We start from the raw sequence: 25,168 nt of genomic DNA, 5'->3' as shown, positions 1-25,168 counted from the left end.
CTAACTTCCTCAAATGATGGGGACCTCTCCCTCCTTCTCCCTCCTACACTCTTCTGCAAGTATTTACCCCCTCCTCCCCTCTGCCCTGCCATCCCCCTCTGTATCCCCTCACTCAGGTTCCCAAGAGCCCTCTCCATCTGCGTACTCCTATCATCCTTAGGGCTATTAATCACTCCTTCCCTCAGTGGCTCCCCACCCGAATTCATCTCACCCTCAGGCGCTCTACTGTCTATCTCCCTTCTCAGCCTCCTTCCCCTGGATTCCCATACCTCCCCTCTCCCCGCCGCGGGGGTGCAAGACACCACTGCCGCGAGACCCCCATCTGCCGCTGCTCTACGCTGCGGCCTCCCACCACTTATCTCCCCCTCCCCCGTGACCTCTCCACCAGTGACCTCCCCAACTGCCCCTTCCAATTGGGCCCTAGATGCCCTACTAATTATCTCCAGAGCCTCCCTAAGAGCCTTAGCATCAACCCAACCCCTCTTGCTGGCTCCTTGGCCCACCATCGTGCACAATAATCTGGTTGTGCACTAAAATATATATGATACCTCTTGAATGTTCACTAGCTATCCTAACTCCCTAGCCAAATTCTACCCGTGGACCTGAACAAATTGAAAAACTACTAACTGAAACCTAGCTAATGACTTAAAACAACCCCACAGGTGTATTAAAATACCCAGAAGCTCTCCAAAAATTCCTATAAAATTATTATTATTATTTTTTTTTTTATAATATTTCTAAAATTACCCCCTAAATAATGCCCAAACCCTTAAAAAAAAAACCCAAGCCAGGCAACAAACGTGCCCAGAGAAAAAGAAAGCCTCAAAAACAAGCACACAGGTAAAATGGGGCCGAGATACAACTATTTACACTGCCCCCCGGTGGCGAATAAGCCCCGCCGCACCTAAAAAGCAAAAATTAGCGCGGCCCCTTTAAGAAAAACCCACACCGCCCCCTCTGATATCCGACGGCTATCGCGTACTGGAAAATCCCTTCTCCGCACCTAATATACGGGAACAGATGCTCCACGTAACACTACCCACCCTCTGAAACTAACCGACGCTCACAAAAGCAACCCGTGAGCCGTAAAACCTCTTTCTCCCCCGCCCTACAACACTACAAATGTATAGTCACAATGACGTGACCGACGGAGACTCTAAACTCGACCCCGGATACGACGTGAGTGACACCTGAAAAACAGTAAGGGGGGGGGTTCCTTATCTACGGTACCCCCGTCTATTCAAAAACAAATTACTGCCCAAATGTAAATAACTAACCACTAATAAAACTCCCCCACAACCTAACTCTAACCCTCTCACCTAACTCTATCCTGCCCCACGAAGGCCCAGCTAACTCAGGGAAGGCTCGGGAGCAGGCGACAGGACCGATGACAATCTTCAAGTCCTAACCGTCGCCTGGCTCCCGAACCTTCCCTGAGCCCCTTAAATACCCCGGGAGGCGCTCTGCCTCCCACGGCCACTCGCTGGCCGTGTGCAGCGCCAAAAACTCCCCGGGGGGAAACGCTTCGCGTTCCCCCTGGGGCCCCCTTCTGTATTATTATTATAATTTATTTATTCTATAGCACCACACGCCCATCAGCCTCATCCCTGAAAACGTTCACAGGTCATCCAGGGGCAGAACGTTGGGCCCAGTGCCTCAGAGTCGACACAACCTGCCAGTGAGAGCAGTGAGTTAGTGTCACCCCCCTGCACCCCGCAGTCATGGCACCGAGCGTAAGACCCCTTATCCCCGTAAGACCCCTATCCAGAAAGCATCTTCCTCCAGTACCTGCATACTAGCTGCTCCCACAAGCCAGACTGCCTCCACCCCAGCAGTTGTGAGTGTGGACATCATTACTACCAACACTGCCCCTGTTGCAAGCAAGACCAGCCTGCAGGTCCCTGTGGAGAGCAGGGCCCTCTCAGACACTCCAGCAGTGACCCACAGGGTTACACTGCTAAACAGTCTTCAGGCCCCTCCGGCCCCCTTCTCATCTGCTCCATCCATTCAGTTCCAGCAGCATTAGGACACTGACACAGGAACTGATGATGTTGACATTGGACCTGCGGATTCCAGTGCACGGAGGGACAAATACCTGTGTGACACCCCCAGCCCTGCCCACACCCCTGACTGTGTGCCACAGTACACCGCTGAAGGGATCTTGCGCAGGTTGAACAACATCGAGCAGCGCCAGAAGCACATTGTGGAGCAGCAGCGGCAACACCTGCAGGCCATCAGGAATGCTCTGCAGGGCTCATACGGGCGCGTGGGTGGGTGCTGGAGAGGCAGTGACGCCAAACCCGCACAGCAACATAATCCAATATAGTGGTGGGCCCGAGGGTAGGAAAGCGGACAGAGGCAGTGTTGTCATGCTCTGAGGCCATGCAGAGGTCACTGTGATGCTGGAAATGCATCGGAGAGACAGGGCCTCTGTATCCTTGTCCTTTACTGCTTTTTATCGTGTGTTCTGTCGTGTTTTCCGCGCAGGAGTTCATGTGGGACTCCTGGCGGTGCAGCTCTCTCTTTTGGTTTGGTGTATAGACCCAGGGGATACCCTTATGGCACCCATGGGTGGGGGTGCACCCCTGTGCCCCTAGTGTATGTTTTTGGGCACCTGTGGGTGACCCACAGAGCAGGGTATGGGCTGGTGGCAGCTCCATGCTGAATTTGACAGGTGCTCTGAGTATCCTCCATTTTGGAATACCCAGGCCCTGCCATTGGAATCAGTTGATTCCTGATAGGAAACAAGATGCCCCCTGTGGCCTCTTGCTTTCTATTACCTGCTACCTTGTTTTCCCAAAGTCCTGGGAAGCCCTGACTCTGTCCCTTCCCCCTGACCGGCTGTTGGGTGGAAGTTCCATATATGGTGTTGTTGTGAAGTCCAGGCCAGACTGCCTGGAGCCTTCCCAGTGACTGTATGTTGTGGGTACACCCTGTGGGTGGGACCTGGGTGAATGGAGTGTGTGACGAATACACATTCTGTGTTGTGGGAGTCTAGTATCTGGTGTTTGACACAATGACTGAGACAGCCCTGCCCGAAACTGGTATGAATGCAGTGTGGAGTGTTGAATGGCTGGGTACTTGTTCCAATGCACATAACTTGTTGTGAGTGTCTGGAGAGGAGTGAATGGCCTGAATGCACTATGCACCTGATTGGATGCCTGCCTGCATGAATGCCCTTCTGACCGATTGTTTGCTTGAGTGTGACCCAGGAGAATGGATGGGAGATCATCTAGTACAGGGGTCTCCAAACAGTCGATCGCGAGCGACTGGTAGCTCGCCAGAGCCTTTGAAGTCGCTCGCGTTTGACTTTCAGAAAAAAAAAAAAAAAAAGATACAAGGAAGTGCTCTGACCAATCACAGGCCTGCAAATCTGTACAGCATATGGAATGCATCCTGTGATTGGCCAGAGCAAGTCCCTTGCTGTGCAAACTGTGCTCCTATTGGCTGAATGGTTTCCCTTTGTGCTGTGTAGGAAATCCCGGGCTTTCTCTTTTAAAAGCACCGTGGCGCACGTTTTTTTTTTTCTTCGTGTTGTGGCTGCCCTGGCGTTTGGAGTGTGGATAGAGGTAAACAGAGGCTGCCTAAGGTGAGTTTGAGGTGAGGTGAGGTCGGGTGGGTGGGGGGAGGTGAAATGTGTGTGTTTTTCTTTGTATACTGTGTACCCAACTGCGGCCCCTCCTCTCATGTGTCCACATGCCGTCAGAGGAGGGGTGGGCAGCTTGGCAGAAAGGAGCCCAGGGTGAAATGGAGCTGATTACTGTCTCCGCTCACCCTGGGCTATTTTACAGTCATGCAAGTTATTTTTAGAAGGCAGGGCTCTGGCGAGGAAGCCCCCCTCGGGACTTCCTCGCCAGAGCCCTGCGTTTCTTAAAGTAACTTAAATGACTGCCACTGACCCAGAGCGAAACGGAGACATTCAGCATTATAGCTGCTTGTCTCCGTTTCGACCCTGGGATATTTTGCAGTCATGCAAGTTATTTTTAGAAGGCAGGGCTCTGGCGAGGAAGCCCCCCTCGGGACTTCCTCGCCAGAGCCCTGCGTTTCTTAAAGTAACTTAAATGACTGACCCAGAGCGAAACGGAGACATTCAGCATTATAGCTGCTTGTCTCCGTTTCGACCCTGGGCTATTTTGCAGTCATGCAAGTTATTTTTAGAAGGCAGGGCTCTGGCGAGGAAGCCCCCCTCGGGACTTCCTCGCCAGAGCCCTGCGTTTCTTAAAGTAACTTAAATGACTGACCCAGAGCGAAACGGAGACATTCAGCATTATAGCTGCTTGTCTCCGTTTCGACCCTGGGCTATTTTGCAGTCATGCAAGTTATTTTTAGAAGGCAGGGCTCTGGCGAGGAAGCCCCCACTCGGGACTTCCTCGCCAGAGCCCTGCGTTTCTTAAAGTAACTCATATGACTGAAAGTGAAACCTGGACAGTTTCACTTTTAATGGCACTTCTCAATAGGGCTTCTATACTTCAATAGGGAATTGCATACTCTGATGCCATGGAAGCAGCACTTCCGCCCACCAGAGCTTCTTTATTTTTAATGGCACAGTGCGTGTACTTCGCAGCCACTCTGCTTTAAATTTAAAGAGAACAAATTGTCATTTCTCAGCAGGACTGCAACACTATACCATTGTGTTCTGTATGTTGTTTGCTTCTTCACCACCAATGTGAGTTCATGGCACTGGCCCCATGTCTCAATAGTAGATCTGGCTACATTCAATTGGCAACAGGCATGTTCACTCCTGAATGAAAGAATGAACTCTCTCAGACACAAGTTATCACCCCTGCACACATAATGAATTAATATGGTATGGATCTATAGATCGAGAAAACTGGAGTGAGAATTTAGAGTGTTTTAACCGAAATATAATTGTCTTCCCAGATGGGAGACTGACTCCTTTAATATACATGGGGTCACTGAGATGAGCAAGAGTCAACCTGTATGTTTGCAGTCATGTATTGGCTGGCGCAATATTTGCTGAGGAATTGCATGCATCATTCGCCCGCATTCAAGTATTGAATTGATGAAACTGTTGTGCATTTATTTATAAATGTCGGGACTTGCAAATGCAGTTTAAAGAAATTCATATATTTCCATAAAATGGTATTGTCCTGTAATACCTAGCACGGCACTGTATATTAGGTTAGCAAACCCTTTTAAGTGAACTATCCTTGGTGTTTTACTGGGAGAGGGTATTGAAGCTTGTTTGCTTTCAATCTGTTTGAAGGATCACCACTTGATCATAGTCAAATGCGTACCTGACATAAAAAAACTCATGCTTTTCCCTTTCCCAGCCTTCACCTTTGAGGACTCCTCTCTGAAGTCCATGCTCTGTGAACCTGCCAGCATCCTTTATATCAGTGTAATGACAGACCTAGCTGCTTATTCAGTCTCCTTTGTCCACTAGGGTGATGTCTCTTCATGTTTACCACTGAACACTGACAGGTAGCTTAGGCCTTGCTTGAAAATGTACCATAGTGAGGTTAGTAAACGCTGACAATAACGCATCGGACGTATGGTCCAAAATTCTATGATGGCCAACAGCACATCACTGCTCTCTTGCACTTTTCCAGCTTATTCACAATATGGATGTTTTTAAGTTAAATAACCTGTGGTGAAATTCACTTTTCAAATATGAATGGACTAATAACAAGTTTCAGCAAGTAGAGTTTTAACAGCAACCAGTTCACTTTTTTGGGATGGAATTGAGTGGTGAAAAGAATGAGACTTTGTGTACCAACCTGACATAGCGGTCTTAATTGGATTGACCTGTTTCCCATGGGTTATAAACACATGCTATCCTTTTTCCTCAATGCTTCACTGCACTGGGCAACCTAAATGCAAGTAGCCCACAACTAAATGTTTTTTAGAAGAAACATTGATTTTTTTCTTGTAATTAAAGAGTGCTTTGCATTCGAAGTTCTGTGCCAAAACTAGCTAAAGATTACAGTTCTGAGTTGTTGAATGACCTTGCCAAGACTTTGCACGGCAAAAATACACTTTGCACAGTTCCATGAATCAGTTTGTTTCGGCAGTACAGTCACTTTTCAGCAGCGCAAATTCACTTTGAACCGGGCTAAACCGGGCCCAAAATCAGCAAGTGCACCAAAGAAAAAGTGGTGCGCAAAGGCTTAGGAGAGCAGAGACCACAGCAGAGGGAATATTTAAGCTTAGTTTGAACTACAGCACGCCAGTGGGTTCGCTAGGAATCAACTTTAGGGGGCCACTGACAAAGGTAGGGGGACGACAGACAAAAGTAGGGCTCGCTCACGTACTTTCATGCTTATTTTCCACTATGCGGAAAGTGTTATCTGACTGGACCACACTATGATTTTGTGTTTTCTATTTTTGGACTAAGCATAACTTTGTGCTCAATTATTTTTAAAACCATAATAACACATTGAAATCCTCCTCAGATTACATTGCGCGTGCAGTCCCAAAAGAAACGTACAAACGAGAATTGTTGAAATCATGGATGCAGAAGTAGGCGGACCATCCAACAAAAGGCAGAAGACTTAACATTTTCATCAGGAGTGGGAGACCGATTTCTTTTTCGCAAGTGTAAAAGGGAAGTGTGTGTGTTTAATCTGCAGTGCCAAATTGGCAGTGGGAAATAAGAGTAATGTCGAGAGGCATTTTGTGACAATGCATACAAATTATGAAAAGAATTTTCCTAAAGGAAGCCGTCTGAGAACCCAAAAAGTAGCTGAACTAAAAGCTGCCCTGCAGATGCAACAGTCATTTTTTTACTCAACCAGCAAAGAAAGCAAATGCTGCAACAGAGGCCTCATTCAAAGTTGCTAATTATTTGGCAAAACACAAATGTACTTTTACAGATGGTGCAGTGGTGAAAGGTGCAATGGCTCTGGTGGCAGAGTCAGTTTTAAAAGATTTTAAAAACTGCCCTGAAATTATGTCTGCCATTTCAGATGTGCAGTTGGGGGCAAACACAATGGCAAGGAGGGTATCTGCACTATCTGCCAATGTGATGGGGCAGTTAGAAAAAGATTTGAGGATATTCAGTTTTTTTTCCATTCAGTGTGATGAATCAGTTGATGCGAGTGATACTGCTCAGCTGGCACTGTTTGCTCGAATGGTGTTTGAAGACTTCACCAACAAAGAGGAATTCTTGACCTTGCTGCCTCTGAAATCCACAACCAGAGGTGTTGATATCTACAATGAGGTCAAGAATTATTTTGTCAAAACAAAGATTCCATTGAACAAGTTGGTGGCAGTAACTACTGATGGTGCACCAGCAATGACCGGGCGTCATTCTGGTTTTGTTGCGTGTTGTAAAGCAGACCCTGATTTCCCTCCATTATTGCACTACCACTGCATCATCCACCAGCAGGCAATTTGTGCAAAAGTGATGGGTTTTGATCATGTGATGGCCCCTGTTGTGCGAATTATTAATTCAATTCGTGCAAAGGCCAAACAGCACAGAATGTTCAAAATATTCCTGGAAGAACTATCTGCGGCACATGGTGCTCTATTGCTACATACAGAAATCCGATGGCTTAGCAGGGGGAAAATACTACGTCGCTTTCTTTCACTTTTGCCAGAAATCAAAGACTTCATGAGGTCAAGAAATGAAGACATCGGCCAATTATGCAGCATTTCTTGGCTACTTGATTTGGCATTTCTGGCAGATGTTACTGAACAATTAAATACCCTGAACTGTGAACTGCAAGGCAAAGGTAAAACCATTGCTGACATGATAAGCGCAGTAAAGACATTTAAGTCCAAACTTAACCTGTTCAGTGAACAAGTGGTGAAAAAGAAAATGCATCATTTCCCTTCTGTTACCCAAATGCTGACAGACAATAAAGCTAGTCCTGAACTCCTGAACATTGACAAATATAGCAGTCTCCTGAGCAGGCTTAAGGAGGAGTTCAGTGACCGGTTCAGGGATTTCGAGAGGATTGAACCATGTGTGATGTTCATCGCAAACCCATTCATGGAAGTCGATGTTTGTGAACTTGCAGAACAAATGGGTGAGCTGTTTAACCTGAACAGTTGTGCTATGGAAATGGAGATTGTCAGCCTGCAAGGGGACATTCAGTTGAAAAGCAGGCAATCTCACACCAATTTCTGGAGCCTTGTTGATTACAAGGAGTACAGTAACCTTTGCAAAGCAGCATTAAAAGTGACTTCTCTGTTTGGTTCCACCTATCTCTGTGAATCTGCATTTTCAGATATGAACTTCCTCAAATCGAAATTTCGAACCCGTCTGACTGATGAGCATTTGAGTGACTCCATCTGAGTAGCTATATCAGGGGTCTCCAAACAGTCGATCGCGAGCGACTGGTAGCTCGCCAGAGCCTTTGAAGTCGCTCGCGTTTGACTTTCAGAAAAAAAAAAAAAAAAAGATACAAGGAAGTGCTCTGACCAATCACAGGCCTGCAAATCTGTACAGCATATGGAATGCATCCTGTGATTGGCCAGAGCAAGTCCCTTGCTGTGCAAACTGTGCTCCTATTGGCTGAATGGTTTCCCTTTGTGCTGTGTAGGAAATCCCGGGCTTTCTCTTTTAAAAGCACTGTGGCGCACATTTTTTTTTTTCTTCGTGTTGTGGCTGCCCTGGCGTTTGGAGTGTGGATAGAGGTAAACAGAGGCTGCCTAAGGTGAGTTTGAGGTGAGGTGAGGTAGGGTGGGTGGGGGGAGGTGAAATGTGTGTGTTTTTCTTTGTATACTGTGTACCTAACTGCGGCCCCTCCTCTCATGTGTCCACATGCCGTCAGAGGAGGGGTGGGCAGCTTGGCAGAAAGGAGCCCAGGGTGAAATGGAGCTGATTACTGTCTCCGCTCACCCTGGGCTATTTTACAGTCATGCAAGTTATTTTTAGAAGGCAGGGCTCTGGCGAGGAAGCCCCCCTCGGGACTTCCTCGCCAGAGCCCTGCGTTTCTTAAAGTAACTTAAATGACTGACCCAGAGCGAAACGGAGACATTCAGCATTATAGCTGCTTGTCTCCGTTTCGACCCTGGGCTATTTTGCAGTCATGCAAGTTATTTTTAGAAGGCAGGGCTCTGGCGAGGAAGCCCCCCTCGGGACTTCCTCGCCAGAGCCCTGCGTTTCTTAAAGTAACTTAAATGACTGACCCAGAGCGAAACGGAGACATTCAGCATTATAGCTGCTTCTCTCCGTTTCGACCCTGGGCTATTTTGCAGTCATGCAAGTTATTTTTAGAAGGCAGGGCTCTGGCGAGGAAGCCCCCACTCGGGACTTCCTCGCCAGAGCCCTGCGTTTCTTAAAGTAACTCATATGACTGAAAGTGAAACCTGGACAGTTTCACTTTTAATGGCACTTCTCAATAGGGCTTCTATACTTCAATAGGGAATTGCATACTCTGATGCCATGGAAGCAGCACTTCCGCCCACCAGAGCTTCTTTATTTTTAATGGCACAGTGCGTGTACTTCGCAGCCACTCTGCTTTAAATTTAAAGAGAACAAATTGTCATTTCTCAGCAGGACTGCAACACTATACCATTGTGTTCTGTATGTTGTTTGCTTCTTCACCACCAATGTGAGTTCATGGCACTGGCCCCATGTCTCAATAGTAGATCTGGCTACATTCAATTGGCAACAGGCATGTTCACTCCTGAATGAAAGAATGAACTCTCTCAGACACAAGTTATCACCCCTGCACACATAATGAATTAATATGGTATGGATCTATAGATCGAGAAAACTGGAGTGAGAATTTAGAGTGTTTTAACCGAAATATAATTGTCTTCCCAGATGGGAGACTGACTCCTTTAATATACATGGGGTCACTGAGATGAGCAAGAGTCAACCTGTATGTTTGCAGTCATGTATTGGCTGGCGCAATATTTGCTGAGGAATTGCATGCATCATTCGCCCGCATTCAAGTATTGAATTGATGAAACTGTTGTGCATTTATTTATAAATGTCGGGACTTGCAAATGCAGTTTAAAGAAATTCATATATTTCCATAAAATGGTATTGTCCTCTAATACCTAGCACGGCACTGTATATTAGGTTAGCAAACCCTTTTAAGTGAACTATCCTTGGTGTTTTACTGGAAGAGGGTATTGAAGCTTGTTTGCTTTCAATCTGTTTGAAGGATCACCACTTGATCATAGTCAAATGCGTACCTGACATTAAAAAACTCATGCTTTTCCCTTTCCCAGCCTTCACCTTTGAGGACTCCTCTCTGAAGTCCATGCTCTGTGAACCTGCCAGCATCCTTTATATCAGTGTAATGACATACCTAGCTGCTTATTCAGTCTCCTTTGTCCACTAGGGTGATGTCTCTTCATGTTTACCACTGAACACTGACAGGTAGCTTAGGCCTTGCTTGAAAATGTACCATAGTGAGGTTAGTAAACGCTGACAATAACGCATCGGACGTATGGTCCAAAATTCTATGATGGCCAACAGCACATCACTGCTCTCTTGCACTTTTCCAGCTTATTCACAATATGGATGTTTTTAAGTTAAATAACCTGTGGTGAAATTCACTTTTCAAATATGAATGGACTAATAACAAGTTTCAGCAAGTAGAGTTTTAACAGCAACCAGTTCACTTTTTTGGGATGGAATTGAGTGGTGAAAAGAATGAGACTTTGTGTACCAACCTGACATAGCGGTCTTAATTGGATTGACCTGTTTCCCATGGGTTATAAACACATGCTATCCTTTTTCCTCAATGCTTCACTGCACTGGGCAACCTAAATGCAAGTAGCCCACAACTAAATGTTTTTTAGAAGAAACATTGATTTTTTTCTTGTAATTAAAGAGTGCTTTGCATTCGAAGTTCTGTGCCAAAACTAGCTAAAGATTACAGTTCTGAGTTGTTGAATGACCTTGCCAAGACTTTGCACGGCAAAAATACACTTTGCACAGTTCCATGAATCAGTTTGTTTCGGCAGTACAGTCACTTTTCAGCAGCGCAAATTCACTTTGAACCGGGCTAAACCGGGCCCAAAATCAGCAAGTGCACCAAAGAAAAAGTGGTGCGCAAAGGCTTAGGAGAGCAGAGAGCACAGCAGAGGGAATATTTAAGCTTAGTTTGAACTACAGCACGCCAGTGGGTTCGCTAGGAATCAACTTTAGGGGGCCACTGACAAAGGTAGGGGGACGACAGACAAAAGTAGGGCTCGCTCACGTACTTTCATGCTTATTTTCCACTATGCGGAAAGTGTTATCTGACTGGACCACACTATGATTTTGTGTTTTCTATTTTTGGACTAAGCATAACTAAGCATAACTTTGTGCTCAATTATTTTTAAAACCATAATAACACATTGAAATCCTCCTCAGATTACATTGCGCGTGCAGTCCCAAAAGAAACGTACAAACGAGAATTGTTGAAATCATGGATGCAGAAGTAGGCGGACCATCCAACAAAAGGCAGAAGACTTACCATTTTCATCAGGAGTGGGAGACCGATTTCTTTTTCGCAAGTGTAAAAGGGAAGTGTGTGTGTTTAATCTGCAGTGCCAAATTGGCAGTGGGAAATAAGAGTAATGTCGAGAGGCATTTTGTGACAATGCATACAAATTATGAAAAGAATTTTCCTAAAGGAAGCCGCCTGAGAACCCAAAAAGTAGCTGAACTAAAAGCTGCCCTGCAGATGCAACAGTCATTTTTTACTCAACCAGCAAAGAAAGCAAATGCTGCAACAGAGGCATCCTTCAAAGTTGCTAATTATTTGGCAAAACACAAATGTACTTTTACAGATGGTGCAGTGGTGAAAGGTGCAATGGCTCTGGTGGCAGAGTCAGTTTTAAAAGATTTTAAAAACTGCCCTGAAATTATGTCTGCCATTTCAGATGTGCAGTTGGGGGCAAACACAATGGCAAGGAGGGTATCTGCACTATCTGCCAATGTGATGGGGCAGTTAGAAAAAGATTTGAGGATATTCAGTTTTTTCAGTTGATGCGAGTGATACTGCTCAGCTGGCACTGTTTGCTCGAATGGTGTTTGAAGACTTCACCAACAAAGAGGAATTCTTGACCTTGCTGCCTCTGAAATCCACAACCAGAGGTGTTGATATCTACAATGAGGTCAAGAATTATTTTGTCAAAACAAAGATTCCATTGAACAAGTTGGTGGCAGTAACTACTGATGGTGCACCAGCAATGACCGGGCGTCATTCTGGTTTTGTTGCGTGTTGTAAAGCAGACCCTGATTTCCCTCCATTATTGCACTACCACTGCATCATCCACCAGCAGGCAATTTGTGCAAAAGTGATGGGTTTTGATCATGTGATGGCCCCTGTTGTGCGAATTATTAATTCAATTCGTGCAAAGGCCAAACAGCACAGAATGTTCAAAATATTCCTGGAAGAACTATCTGCGGCACATGGTGCTCTATTGCTACATACAGAAATCCGATGGCTTAGCAGGGGGAAAATACTACGTCGCTTTCTTTCACTTTTGCCAGAAATCAAAGACTTCATGAGGTCAAGAAATGAAGACATCGGCCAATTATGCAGCATTTCTTGGCTACTTGATTTGGCATTTCTGGCAGATGTTACTGAACAATTAAATACCCTGAACTGTGAACTGCAAGGCAAAGGTAAAACCATTGCTGACATGATAAGCGCAGTAAAGACATTTAAGTCCAAACTTAACCTGTTCAGTGAACAAGTGGTGAAAAAGAAAATGCATCATTTCCCTTCTGTTACCCAAATGCTGACAGACAATAAAGCTAGTCCTGAACTCCTGAACATTGACAAATATAGCAGTCTCCTGAGCAGGCTTAAGGAGGAGTTCAGTGACCGGTTCAGGGATTTCGAGAGGATTGAACCGTGTGTGAAGTTCGTCGCAAACCCATTCATGGAAGTCGATGTTTGTGAACTTGCAGAACAAATGGGTGAGCTGTTTAACCTGAACAGTTGTGCTATGGAAATGGAGATTGTCAGCCTGCAAGGGGACATTCAGTTGAAAAGCAGGCAATCTCACACCAATCTCTGGAGCCTTGTTGATTACAAGGAGTACAGTAACCTTTGCAAAGCAGCATTAAAAGTGACTTCTCTGTTTGGTTCCACCTATCTCTGTGAATCTGCATTTTCAGATATGAACTTCCTCAAATCGAAATTTCGAACCCGTCTGACTGATGAGCATTTGAGTGACTCCATCCGAGTAGCTATATCAAGTTATACACCTGACTACAGAGCACTGGTGGACGGCATGCAGTGTCAACCTTCACACTGAATGTCCCAATCATTTTCCCACATTGTGAAGTCTTTTTATAAGATGGCTTCTAATAAAAAAGAATGCAATAAAGAGGTTTTTGAACTTTATTAACATAATCGTGAAGCACTATTATTCCCTCTATTTATAAAGGGGAAATTAACAGCAAAAAAAAATAAGTACAAGTTCCAATGTTTATGAACATCCCCCACCCCCGATCGCTCGCAAGTAGCTCTCCACTGTTAGCCCTCCACTGAAAGTAGCTCACGCCAATGAAAAGGTTGGAGACCCCTGATCTAGTATATCTGGGGGCCTCTCACTGCTAGAATGCGTGTTCAGAAACTGAAGTCCATTATGAAGAGTAATTGGAGTAAAACCGAAGCTTAACCTTGAAGCCCTGCTGGAAGAGCAGAATTGCTGTTGCTCTCCTTCACAATCTGAAAGCTGCTGTGTCTCCAAGAACTGACTCAGAGAGGACCTAGTAAGGCGCCCTCTTCCCGAGCTACGAGGGACCATCGTGCACCAGCTGATCTTTGCCAAAGCTCCCTGGTAGACAGACCTATGACAGGCTGCCGACCGGGGACGGGGACTGCCGCGGAATCCCAAAGAGAAGCGCCCGGACTGTTGTTTGCCACTGTCGACGACCGCCGTCGCCGACTGGAGCCGCCATGCTCCCGTTTGCCTAAGAACTTCATTTGAGCCAAGGACGCTCTCGTCTGCATCGCCGCCTGCTTTAACCCGCTGGAGAAGGCCGACAGTCGACGCGCCGAGGAGCATCCGCCAGTGGGGTTCCCACCACCTAAAGACCACAGAGACACCAATGACTCGACGCCCTTGCTGGGCCACATTTCGTCAACATTTGTTTGCGGTCCAGAACTACCGTCACTGAGGTGCCCCGCACACCTCTTCCTTGCAGGATGCCAACGCTCCGTCGTCGACAAGCACCGCTAGGAACGAAGCTGCCACTTCACTGCCGTAGTTCACCCTGTTCTCCGTCGGACGTTCGATGACCCGTGACTCCTGCCTTAAATGGAGGACACTCAAGAAGGGCCGTCGATTCCCCCACGACAAACGCTACAATTCCAGGTACATTGGGACTGTAGAACTATTGTAGAGGGAAATAAGACTCGTAGAACAATATATGGACTGGGCTTGTGATACATATTTGCTTTACAGGTTGCCTAGGTGGGGGGGATCTCCACACATAATTGTGCCTAGTTGGTAAAGGCCAGTATTCTGCCAATTGTTAAACCATCTTGCTTTCCTTCCCCTCTCTACTGCTGGTTTTCTCTTTATTGATCTGTGTGGAATTTTGACAGTATAGTTGATGCACTTTAATGGGATCTGATAATAATTGTGGTACCACGTTAGAACTGTATTTATTTACCATTATTGATTTTCCGAGCTCAAAGTGAGTTATTGTGATAATGTACATAACCTTGAATATTAATTATATAAAGACTGTGTTTTAACTAATGCAGTGTGTGGACTTCCTTTGTTGGGGCTTGGTGACTACACTGTATTAAGAACCAGCCTTTATCACCTCCTGAGAAGCTAGGCCTTGATTGCTCGACCATGGCTACCGAATAGAGAATCTTGGCTGGGGTCCTCTGTGCCTCTCCTCTACCACATAGATAGCAGAAGTACAGACACCCCCCTCCAGTCTTTACAGTCACTTCTTCTCCATTGCAGCATAGCTCAGCGGCAACATGCTCACCTTGGAAACAAGACGACACGAAGCAACTCAGGTTCGATCCCCGGGTCAGCACTTAGAAACCTCTGGGTATTAAGCACGTTATGAATACGCAACAAAGACATATTCCTGTAACAGCGCCTTGATGCCCCCGGGCTATGTGAGTGCTTTAAAAATGCAAATAAATAAAAAAATAAAAAGATATCCAGGGGCAGGAGTCAGAAATATCCACTCCTGACCCCCCCACAGAAGGCTCTCTGGCAGGGCGTCCCCATCGCCTGTCCCAATGCTCTGCTGCTCGCCCACAAGTTGAGCAATCTGGCATGGTGATATGGTCACGTAAATGAGACTGCAGTACATGAGACAATCACATTATGGAGCGCCTGGAGACTGACCCTGGGTGGTAGCGATGTGCGGTATAAATCCACACGGCAAGTGTTTTGGGTCAGAGCATGAAGATAAGTCACAGGTGTTGGGGAGGGGTGTTGGGGAGGAGGGTTGGGGAGGGCAAGGGTGTCGAGGATGAGGGCAGATGGATGGCAAAGGTATTGGAATGAGGGTGATGAGGGCAAGGGTGTTAGAGATAAGGAAGGAGGGACGGCAAAGGTGTTGGGGATGAAGGGCAAGTGTGCAGTATGGTGTGAAAATAAAGTCACATATTAACATGTAGTGATGAGTGCTAAGTCATCTTTGCGTGGGGGTATCATCCAGTGTCCTTGAAAGAAATTCTGAATTAGTTCTTGATGCACAAGACAAGGGTCCCTGCCTTCTATACAATCGCTGCGTGATAGCAAGTGATCCCAAACATGGGTGCCAGGTTGCCATCGAGGAGCATGGGATAGGTCACCTGATGCACATCCTGTACAGCTTGGCACTCACTAGACACATTTTCCCCATGTTTGGCCCATACATTAGGGCACCTCCTGTCTCATGGGACACCTGAACCATCCCTTCAGCCGGCCAACGGTACACTCAATGCAAAGCCTGGCCGTAGTGTCTGCCTCATTATACACCGCCTCTTGTGCCATCCAGGGGACCACTCCGGTGGTGATAGTGCGCGGTACAAATGTCCTTTAACATTAACATCTGTCGGTTGCGGACTGGTGTCATGAGCCACGGATTCATCTGCAAAGGCAACAGCGATGGCCATCGAATGCGGACCAATCAGCAGGTGGCATGACAGACTACATTTCAGCCAATAGGCACCTGGCAATGTTGACCTTTCCACTACTGCTCTCTTTGTTCCTCGGTTATGTCATGCCTCAGCGATTGAGGGGTGAAAGGCTTCATGTTACTAAAGGAGCCCCTTTTCCAACATCACTGACCCACCATATGTGCCAAACTGCCAGTGTATGGCTAATGGACATGCATTCTGTAGGCATTTGATGCTGGGCACTACTGCATGTGCTCTGTTATCACGTGCACTTTATAACAGTGACCATGCACTTAGGAGGTGGCACTGATGGGGGTCTGTCAGTACTGCACTGTCATCTTGCACAGGGGAGCCATGCTGAACAAGGTCTGGGGTGGCTTGTGCTCTCATGCAAAGTAGACGTGACCTAGTGCGTAGGCTTCTACTGTTTCGTTTGGGGCGGGGCTGAGCCAGATTTGCATATAGTCTTTCCCTGCAGGCTGAAAAACAATGGCCTAGGGGGTCACCCAGAGCAACGCCCACCCATCAACCTTCAGTTGAGCTCATTCTACTTTTAACCATGACATAAAATACCAGCTTTCGTCAGGATATCTGTTTTTTCTCTGGTTGCGGTGTCGGCTGCAGTGGCTGGGGTGGTTTTAGGAAATAGTCAACTTAAAACGCGCCTCTCGCCCCTAGAGAGAGAAAGACAGAGACACCATGAGTTAGAGAGAGGGAGAGGGCAACAGGAAGAGAGCAGAGACAGAGAGGGAGTGCTAGATCGGTGAATATGTTGGGTACAGCTAGTATTTTTAAATTTAGTTTCAGCACGGCACCAAAGGTATGACGGACACTGAACAAGCATCTCTGTACGCGAAGATGTCTACAGCAGTCTCATCAACCCACTGAGCAACGATGATGGTGTTCAATTCACAGGCTTACATGGCACTTATATCTACAACTGATGCTCAAGTCGTTGATTTTGGGAATAGAGCCCGTGACCTGCTTATTATGCACATATCTCATCTTAGTCCTGAGGAAGCTCCTTGTTTTCTCTCACTTCGCACCAGGTCTCTCACTCTACGGTGCTTCCTCTTACCCAGGCATGGCTTTTCTCTCGTGGCGCGCCCTCTTTTGAATGGTTATACAAAATCCCAAAGTATTGGCTTTGACAATGCTTGTTTTTCTTTCCAGAACGTGTAATGCTTGCTTTCTTTTATTGAATTTCATTGATTTTGTGATCACAGTCAGATATCCAATAACATGAATCCGTCTGAGGGAACACCCCTGAATAACAAATCTCATACAGCGACTTACCCTTACAACCCCAACCCCGTTCTCTTCCCCTCCCCCCCTGCCCCACTCATGAACAGTTCTCATTAAGGCCAATTCCTAGAATCACCATCAAATAGATCAACGCCCGAGTTTCAAGGGTGCAAGCCCAATCTTATCGAACTTCAGTTTGTCGGCCTATCGTCCAATATTTAAACGAGCCGAGCCAGGCCCCGTATCCCAAGTCATTTGCCCTTTCCCACCTCACCCCAAGGTATTACAGAACTGTTGCCGCTCCATTTCTACCGCCCCACCCTCCCCCCTACATGGATTGCTGCAGTGATCTTTTCCATCAGATACACGTCCCTTGCTATACTGGCCCACTCTTTCAATGTAGGGAGAGTCGCCCTTTTCCAGTGTCTGGCTCGGTCTGCCCGTGTTTCCAAGAGAAGGAAATGTGCCAACTGGGGAAGAGCACACCACCTGCCTTCCCTTTTCTCCAGACCAAAGAGTATCAACATAGGATGAAGCCCAAACTCCCCCCTCCGCCTCCTTAATCCACACCAGGACCTCAGAACAGTACATCTGCACTCTAGGGCAGTCCCACCACATATGCCAATAATCTGCGGTGCTGCCACATCCATGCCAACATTGGGGGTTCACTGTGGGAAACATCCTGGATAGCCGCATCGGGTCGTACTGCCATCGGTGTAATAGTTTCACGCTGTGAAGCCTATATTGGCAAGAAATCGATCTCTTGAAAGCTCTCCTACACAACGGTTGCCAGAGATGTTCCTCTAACTCTGTACCCAGATCCCTTATCTATGGCACAGCCCCTGAAATGCCCCCCCAGCTTCTAGCAGAGCCCCATAGATATGCAAAATAAGACCCTTCATCTCCCTATGTCCGTCCACTTTCCACTGGTGTGAGGTCCCTCTGAATCAACTCCCTCCATTTCTCTGCTGTGAAAATGCCCTTTAACCTGAGGTAGAGGAACACTGAGAGTTTGCCTATATCCATGGCTTTTTCCAGCTCTTGAATTCTCACAAATTTCCCATCCTTCCACAGTTGCCCCACTTTGGAGAGCCTGCCCTCGAACCATGCCTGGTACCTCGAAACCTCTGGTATAGTGTCCCGCACCGGGGGTGCCCCTCTATGGCTCATCGGCGAGGCCCATGTGGGGATCCCGCTCCTTCTTCCTCCCATGCTCAACACCCCCCAATGGACCTCAAGAAAAGGATGTTCGTGGATTCTCCTCAGAAGCTGCCCCCTCAGGACCCAAAGCCATTTCCCCCACCGTTGCCAGGAGCATGTGTTGATTCTCCAGGAATACCCATTGTCTCTCCTGATCCTCCCTCAAATGCGGGACCATTGCCCTAATCTGCGCTGCTCTGTGGTATATCATTAGATCTGGGAGCCCCACGCCCCCTCGATCCTTTGGTAATATTAACGTTTCGTATCCCACCCTGGGTTTCTGATTCTGCCAGAGGAGCCACAGGATCCGTGACTTAGCTTCTCTTAGGTGTGCCTCCGGAGCCCGGACCGGCAGCATTTGGAAGAGATATAGTACTCTCGGGAGAAGATTCATTTTTATTGCATTAAGTGTCCCCATCCACGACATCTGTCCCTTACCCCATGTTGTAATTTCTGCAAATAGTTTGTCGAACTGGGGGTGGAAGTTAGCTTCACCCAAGTCCTCACCAGGCCTGACAATATTGACTCCCAGATATCTAATACTATCAAGCTGTATCTGCAGCCCCAGTGGCCCGAGTGCCTCAGTCTGCCTGGAATCCCCCTGGTGATCGGAAAGATCACCGATTTGTCTTTGTTGACTTTAAACCCAGACAACTGCCCATATTCCGCAATTATCGCAAGTGCTGCGGGGACCGCACTGGTAGGATTAACCAGTTGTAGCAACACATCATCCGCATAGAGTACCAGTTTGAGCTCCCTCGTAACCACCCTGTTGCCTTCGACCATCGGGCCCCTCCTTACCCGCTCCGATAACACTTCCATTGTTAATGCAAATAGGAGGGGTGAAAGGGGACAACCCTGCCTAGTCCCCCTCTGCAATTCAAATGCCCTTGACAATCGTCCATTTGCCATCACTTTCACCACTGGGGCCACATAGAGCATTCGTAACCCTCTCCTTATTAGATCTCCTAGCCCAAATTTCTGTAGGACCCCCTTCAAAAACCTCCAATCTACCCAATCAAAAGCCTTCTCGGCATTGAGGGCTACCAGCACGGGATTCCCTTCCCTCCTTGCTGCGGCCTCCATCAAATGCAATGTCTTACACATGGTGTCCACACGCTGCCTGCCCTGAATGAACCCCACCTGATCCGAATTGACTAATTTGGGCACAAGGTTCTCCATACGCGTGGCTAATATTCTAGTAAAAATCTTCGCGCCGACGTTGAGTAGGGAGACGGGATGGTTGGATTTACAGCACTGCAGATCCCTGCCCTCCTTTGGATTTACCGCAATTAGAGCCTTCCCAAACGATGGGGGAGCCCTCCGTCCAAGATGTGGTTAAACAACTTGGCCATGTGCTGCGCGAGAGACCCTGCAAAGCTCTTATAAAACCCCACTGTGTACCCATCTTCTCCGGGAGCCTTCCCCAGCTTCAGTCCCACTATCCCACTCAATACTTCCTCTTGAGTGATCATCCTCTCCATTCCTGCCCTATCACTACCCTGTAAACCCGGAAGGGGCACCTCACCCCAGGTATCTATGCTGTTCCTCGTCGGTCCTCTCCCCCTCTTGCTCGTAGAGCCGCTCATAATAAGTGGCAAATTCCTGGGTCACATCTCCAGCAAGGGAATGTAACCATCCCTCTGAACCTCGAACCCCAGATACCCACCTCTCTGCCCGTTAGCCCCTCAGTCTGGCCACCAGTAGGGCGACTGCCTTATCCCCTTTTTCATAATACCTTTGTTTCAAAAATTGCAAGCTGGCGATCACCTTCCCCACCTCCAGGTGCTGCAATTCCTGCCTCTTTGCCCTTGCTCGCTCTTGGTCGCCCCCTATCTCCTCCTCCCCTTTAGCCTCCACCGTTTCTGGCTTCCGGAACTCACCCCTTAGTTTCTCCGCCTGCAGAGTGCTGATTCTCTTTTTAGTAGCACCTTCCCGAATAATGAGGCCCCTCCATGTCACCTTAGCTGCGTCCCAATTCATGCCCGGCTCCACCTCCCCGAAATCGTTCAGTCTGAAGAACTCCTCTATCGGCTCTCACATTTCTTTCGCAAAGCCCACATCCTTCAGCAGGTTATCGTTGCAATGCCACAAACATTCCCGGGCCTTTCTGCCCTCAGTACAATTCCCATGATCACCATGTCGTGATCTGACCAACTGACAAGTGAATGCTCGCTGAAGGTAACACTACTGGCATATCTCTGTTTCAGGAACCAATAATCGATCCAAGTTTGTGATCCATGGACTGGGGAGAAAAAAGTATAGCTCCTCTCCGTGGGGTGACCCTCCTTCCATACAATCACCAGCTCCCGATCCCGCATGTACCCCAAGAGACCCCCATCCTTTCACCCTGCATCACCCCCAGCTGATGCCCCCACTGTGATCCATCGCTCGATTCGCCCACATATTGAAATTCCCCCCCCCCAGTAGCAATGGCCCTCTGCCCGATTGAGTATCCCTCCCATGGCTTCCCACAGAAACTGCATTTGCCTTGTGTTAGGGCCATAAACCACCGCAATAGTTAGCTGTACCCCCTCCAGTGACCCCATGACCAGCAATGCTATCCCATCCACCCTTTTCCAAACCAGAGGGTTCACAAGCCTTGCCCTCCGATTAAGTAAGATGCTTACCCCCACCCCCTCTTAGCGGGTCCGGAGATCCAGAATACCTGTCCAACCTGTGCCCTCCCGGGATACACCTCTCTTCCTCCTGAAGGAACCGTGTCTCTTGAACCAGTAACACGTCAAGATCTCTATTTTGCAATTCCCTTCCTAGCAATCAGCGCTTGGTAGGAGAGTTCAATCCCTTGGCATTCAAAGTCCCCATTTTAAGAGCCTCAGCCCGGCCCACACCTTCAACTCTCACCATTTGGACATGCAAAACCCTGCCCCCACCACTCCTTCAGTCGCACTGTAGTGTTCTCTAGAGTCGTCTGCACCTTGAATCCCTTCCCAACCCCCTGTCCCCCCCACCCTTCTCTCCCCTCCAAGACGCCCCCTCCTTTTTCGCTAGTACCAGCATTAAATGTGCCAACCGTTTCCTTAGTTTGTGTCGCTTTCCGCCTGGTATCAATCCCCACACGGTTGCTGCAATTTTCCTGTGTCTCTCTAGATCAAGCCTATATGGCAAGTAACAGGGGTGATTGGTAGTATTTAATGCTAAATAGCAATATTAATTTACAGTTTAAATAGGTTGACCATAGAGTCGCCACTTGTATTTATTTTTCTCAATTAAAGGAGCTGTTCCACAATCAGAATTTTTGTCTTGGCCAAATTGATTGTCAATTGATTTTGCTAGACATAGGCTTCTAATGCCACAGGTAGGCTATGTAGACCTTTAGGTGTTTTGGAAACTAGGACTAAATTGTGGACATATAGAAGCAATGACAGGAGCTATGTGCCAATCTTAGGAGGGTCTGACACTACTGATTTTAATGAGCGTCTAATGTCAGCAATAAAGTAATTAAACAAAGAGGAGGCTAATATGCACCCCTGTACTTGAATCCCAGTCTTTGTGTGTAATTGCACAACTAGAGCTCGAATATAGAGGGGAAATTGTCTTTTTGCAGTTTTTTAAACAATGGTTATCTTGACACAGGGCCTCATTACGAACATGCTTGCTGGATCGGCACACTCCGAGTCTGCGTGGGGCTGGCGTCCCGCCCACCATCTCTGACCTGGCAGGCGGAACGGCAGCCACTCGCAGACAGACTTTCATGGAGGCACCGGCACCGTTATTTACGGTGCCGGTGCCTCCATGTTCCCCATTCCCATTTGAGTCCGATAGGACTCAATGAATACCATTTTTGAATACCATTTTTCCGGCGCCTGACTGCCCGGACCGGCGGGTTAGAATCCCCCTGCTGTTACTGGCAAGCCAAGTGCCGTAAAAATTCACAAGTCCGGTGGCAGCCTGCCTGTTTTACCGGCACGGCAACCGCCAGACTCGTAATGAGGCCCACAGAGTCAAATGCTGCCTTTAAATCGATAAAAGCCATATAGATCGGTTGTTTGGTCTGTGCACCATGACTCTTGATTGACCATCACGCAAACAAATTAATTGCTGTGCCCATACCTGGAACAAACCTTGTCTGGTGGGTGTCAAAGACCTTTGCCTCTTTAACCCATGTTTGTAGGTCTTTTAGTAATAGGCTCACAAATATTAAGCCAGGAATGTCCAAGAGGGCAATTGGACGATAGTTTTCTGGCATTTCACGGTCACCCTTTTTGAAAATGGGTACTGTAACAGACTTTCTCCATGTCGGAGGAATTTGTCTTTGTTTGATGACTTGAGAGAAGGTGATAAAGAGGATAGATGCCCAATCTTCTGGATGGGATTTTAACAAGAGATTGGTAAGGCTACCCGGACCAGGGGCCCGAGACTTACTTAATTTGAAAAAGACGGAAGGACCATCGAAACACGTGTCATCATAGAGGGCTAATGCTAACATAAAATTACTAACTACCGAACAAGAGGTAATTTGTCTTCTTTTTCCGCCTTTTGGGCGCATGAATGCACTTCAGTGTAACCACAAAGACAGTATTACTATCTGCCACAATACGTCTTCTCTGTTTAAGCTCATATTGTCGATCGATGTCCATTTGCCCAGCTCTTCCCAATTTTGGGCCAAGGGGATGGAGTATTAGCTTTGAAAGTGGTGTTTCCACTGCTCTTTCGGGACTGAGTTAGTTTGATAACGAGCTTAGGTTTTTTGATATGCAGCATTTATGATCTGTCAGATGTCTGCACTATTTGTATAGGCTACAGCACCTAACATTCACTCAGATTCTCGTTGGTGCATGATGGCACGGTGAACCTTATGCCAGTTTTTATATCTCATCTTAAGCACTCGGACAGCCTTCTGTCTTTCATAGGCCGGGAGATGTGCCACTCGTCTGATGGTTTTACGTAATTAGTTTTTCTTTTTTGCAACCTCTTGATCAAATGTGTATTTATGCTTGTCTACTGGCTTTTGATTAGTAGACAAATGAATTTTAAAAAGGCACATGGTGGCCACATACTGACCGTCTGACATTATTTCTGAATTGAGGCTTTGGGGGTCGGTTCGAAACGAATGCTCAAAATCGTTCAATCGCTGCACCGACCACCGAAATCTGTTGCAGCCATTCCATTCGCAAGCACAAGCTGTGGGGTGTATCAGTCTAGGCAGGGAGAAGGAGCTATCCAAGACCATTTCATAGCTATCAGCTCGTCATCACTGTGCATCTGGAGGAGGACCCGAACGTCCACCATAATATGAAACATATTGTAGTCGACAAAAACATAATCAATGATGGCATTCTGATTCTCCCTCCTCCAGGTGGACTGGGGGGGGTGTCCCCTTTGAGGGCACCATTGAACATTACAAATGATCTGTCAGCTATCATTGAAAGCCACTTTTCAGTGGTTCCATCTCCTTCGGTCGACTGACTCTTAAAGCAGTGACTCTTTAAATCTCCTGTAAGTATGGTATGTATGATTGAAGAGTCTAAGGTGATAAGATCAAACATTTGTTCAAGATTTTGGAAGAAGGTCGAATCAGAAATGCCACCATGATTCCAATACATGTTCAAAATTGCAAGGTTGACAGCTGGAGCTTTGATGTTTACCAATTGCATATAGCTATTAGGTGGGCCCCATGGTCCAAGGCACATATTCATTCCCAATTTGACTGCGACTAGGAGACCGGCCGAGGGGAGACCCCGATGAGAGATTTTGGCTGGAAGTAACGATAACATATATTCATGCCAGGTCGGTGGCGTAGTGTACCATGTCGCCTGAAGAAGTAGGATATCAAAGTTAATTAAGGGATTATGTTTTAGATGTAATAAACGTTTGAAGCCTCGCGTGTTCCAGCTGCCAACCTGCATGAAGTCATACTTGAGGTGGCTGGTTGTTTTGCACAGGCCTCTTTGCGATGTATATGTTGCCCACTTGTGCGCCCTGATTTGCAAGGATCCAAATGTGAGATGTCAGTAACTTCCCGCACATGTTCAAAGGCACCCCGCGTACAAGTGATTCTCAACAACGGTTTGGAAGGAGTTGTGACAGTGAGCGCTGGTCTTATTGGAGGCCATTCAGTTGTTGGGGTTTCATTACATAAGTTGTCCTGTCGAAGAATAGAACCCCAAAAAACAGCTCCGATTTTGCATTCCACAGGGCATTTAGAACTGTTCTTGCTGTTGTAAAAACTCCACCAATTATATATCTGATGTAGTGAGGTCTTCAAGGGATTGTATATCAGCAAAGACCGATAGAATACTGCTTCTATTCAGAGTTTAAGTCTGGAAGCGTCCACCTCTGCATTGAAGTAGGAGAGAGTGGCCATTTTTTAGGGGAGACCGGACCATGATCTTGGTTAAGGAAGTTATCTTTGACAGATGGTCTTAATTCTGCGTCCCTCAAAGTAGAATGACGTGAGGTCTCATGCTCCTTAATAGGATTAGTTGTCGGGTTCGGATTTTTGTTTAATGGTGCATTGGTAGGGGTGATAGAATGTGCAGTCCTAGATCGCTGCTGCTCAAGGGTTAGGAATAAAGGATGTGTCATCACAGGGTTCATCGATGATCGAGGATCTGTATATGAGGTGACCTTTGGAAGCTGAAAAGATATGGGGATTGCAATCAATAGTAGCAATCTCAGAAGACTCAGCACTCACAGTCTCCATATGTGAGGTTGCTTGTGTGCATCGACTTGGGGCTGTATGGTGTTGCGAC

At 47.0% G+C, this 25,168-nt stretch overlaps 3 protein-coding genes across 4 annotated transcripts in view; all 3 read left to right on the top strand.

Annotated features, from left to right (window-relative positions):
• Positions 1 to 25,168, top strand: part of LOC138471644 (beta-1,4-galactosyltransferase galt-1-like) — a 287,057-nt gene that overhangs the window by 223,245 nt on the left and 38,644 nt on the right. Inside the window, exon 1 of one of the 2 annotated variants that reach the window (XM_069609357.1) lies at positions 8,490 to 8,624. The exons of the other annotated variant lie outside the window; for it this stretch is intronic. The gene's annotated coding sequence lies outside the window, so the exon portion shown is untranslated. Of the gene's footprint in view, positions 1 to 8,489; positions 8,625 to 25,168 lie in introns of those variants that run through there. 2 annotated transcript variants of the gene reach the window in all.
• On the top strand, positions 6,953 to 8,263 carry LOC138471441 (general transcription factor II-I repeat domain-containing protein 2B-like). The gene has a single exon (XM_069609074.1). The coding sequence runs from the start codon at positions 6,953 to 6,955 to the stop codon at positions 8,261 to 8,263; it is 1,311 nt and encodes a 436-aa protein (XP_069465175.1).
• Positions 11,941 to 13,182, top strand: LOC138471440 (general transcription factor II-I repeat domain-containing protein 2B-like). Its single transcript, XM_069609073.1, has one exon. It carries the CDS (start codon positions 11,941 to 11,943, stop codon positions 13,180 to 13,182), a length of 1,242 nt encoding a protein of 413 aa, XP_069465174.1.

The sequence above is a fragment of the Ambystoma mexicanum genome, chromosome 8 (assembly GCF_040938575.1).
Source record: "Ambystoma mexicanum isolate Mex_15411 chromosome 8, UKY_AmexF1_1, whole genome shotgun sequence".
Taxonomy (NCBI): Eukaryota; Metazoa; Chordata; class Amphibia; order Caudata; family Ambystomatidae; genus Ambystoma; species Ambystoma mexicanum.
The sequence above is the reverse complement of the archived record's forward strand: the minus strand, read 5'-3'. Positions and strand labels throughout refer to the sequence as shown.

Bases quoted from the DNA above. Each gene is read 5' to 3' on its own strand.
- LOC138471440 (XM_069609073.1), top strand. From the start codon at position 11,941: ATGGTGTTTGAAGACTTCACCAACAAAGAGGAATTCTTGACCTTGCTG.
- LOC138471441 (XM_069609074.1), top strand. From the start codon at position 6,953: ATGGCAAGGAGGGTATCTGCACTATCTGCCAATGTGATGGGGCAGTTA.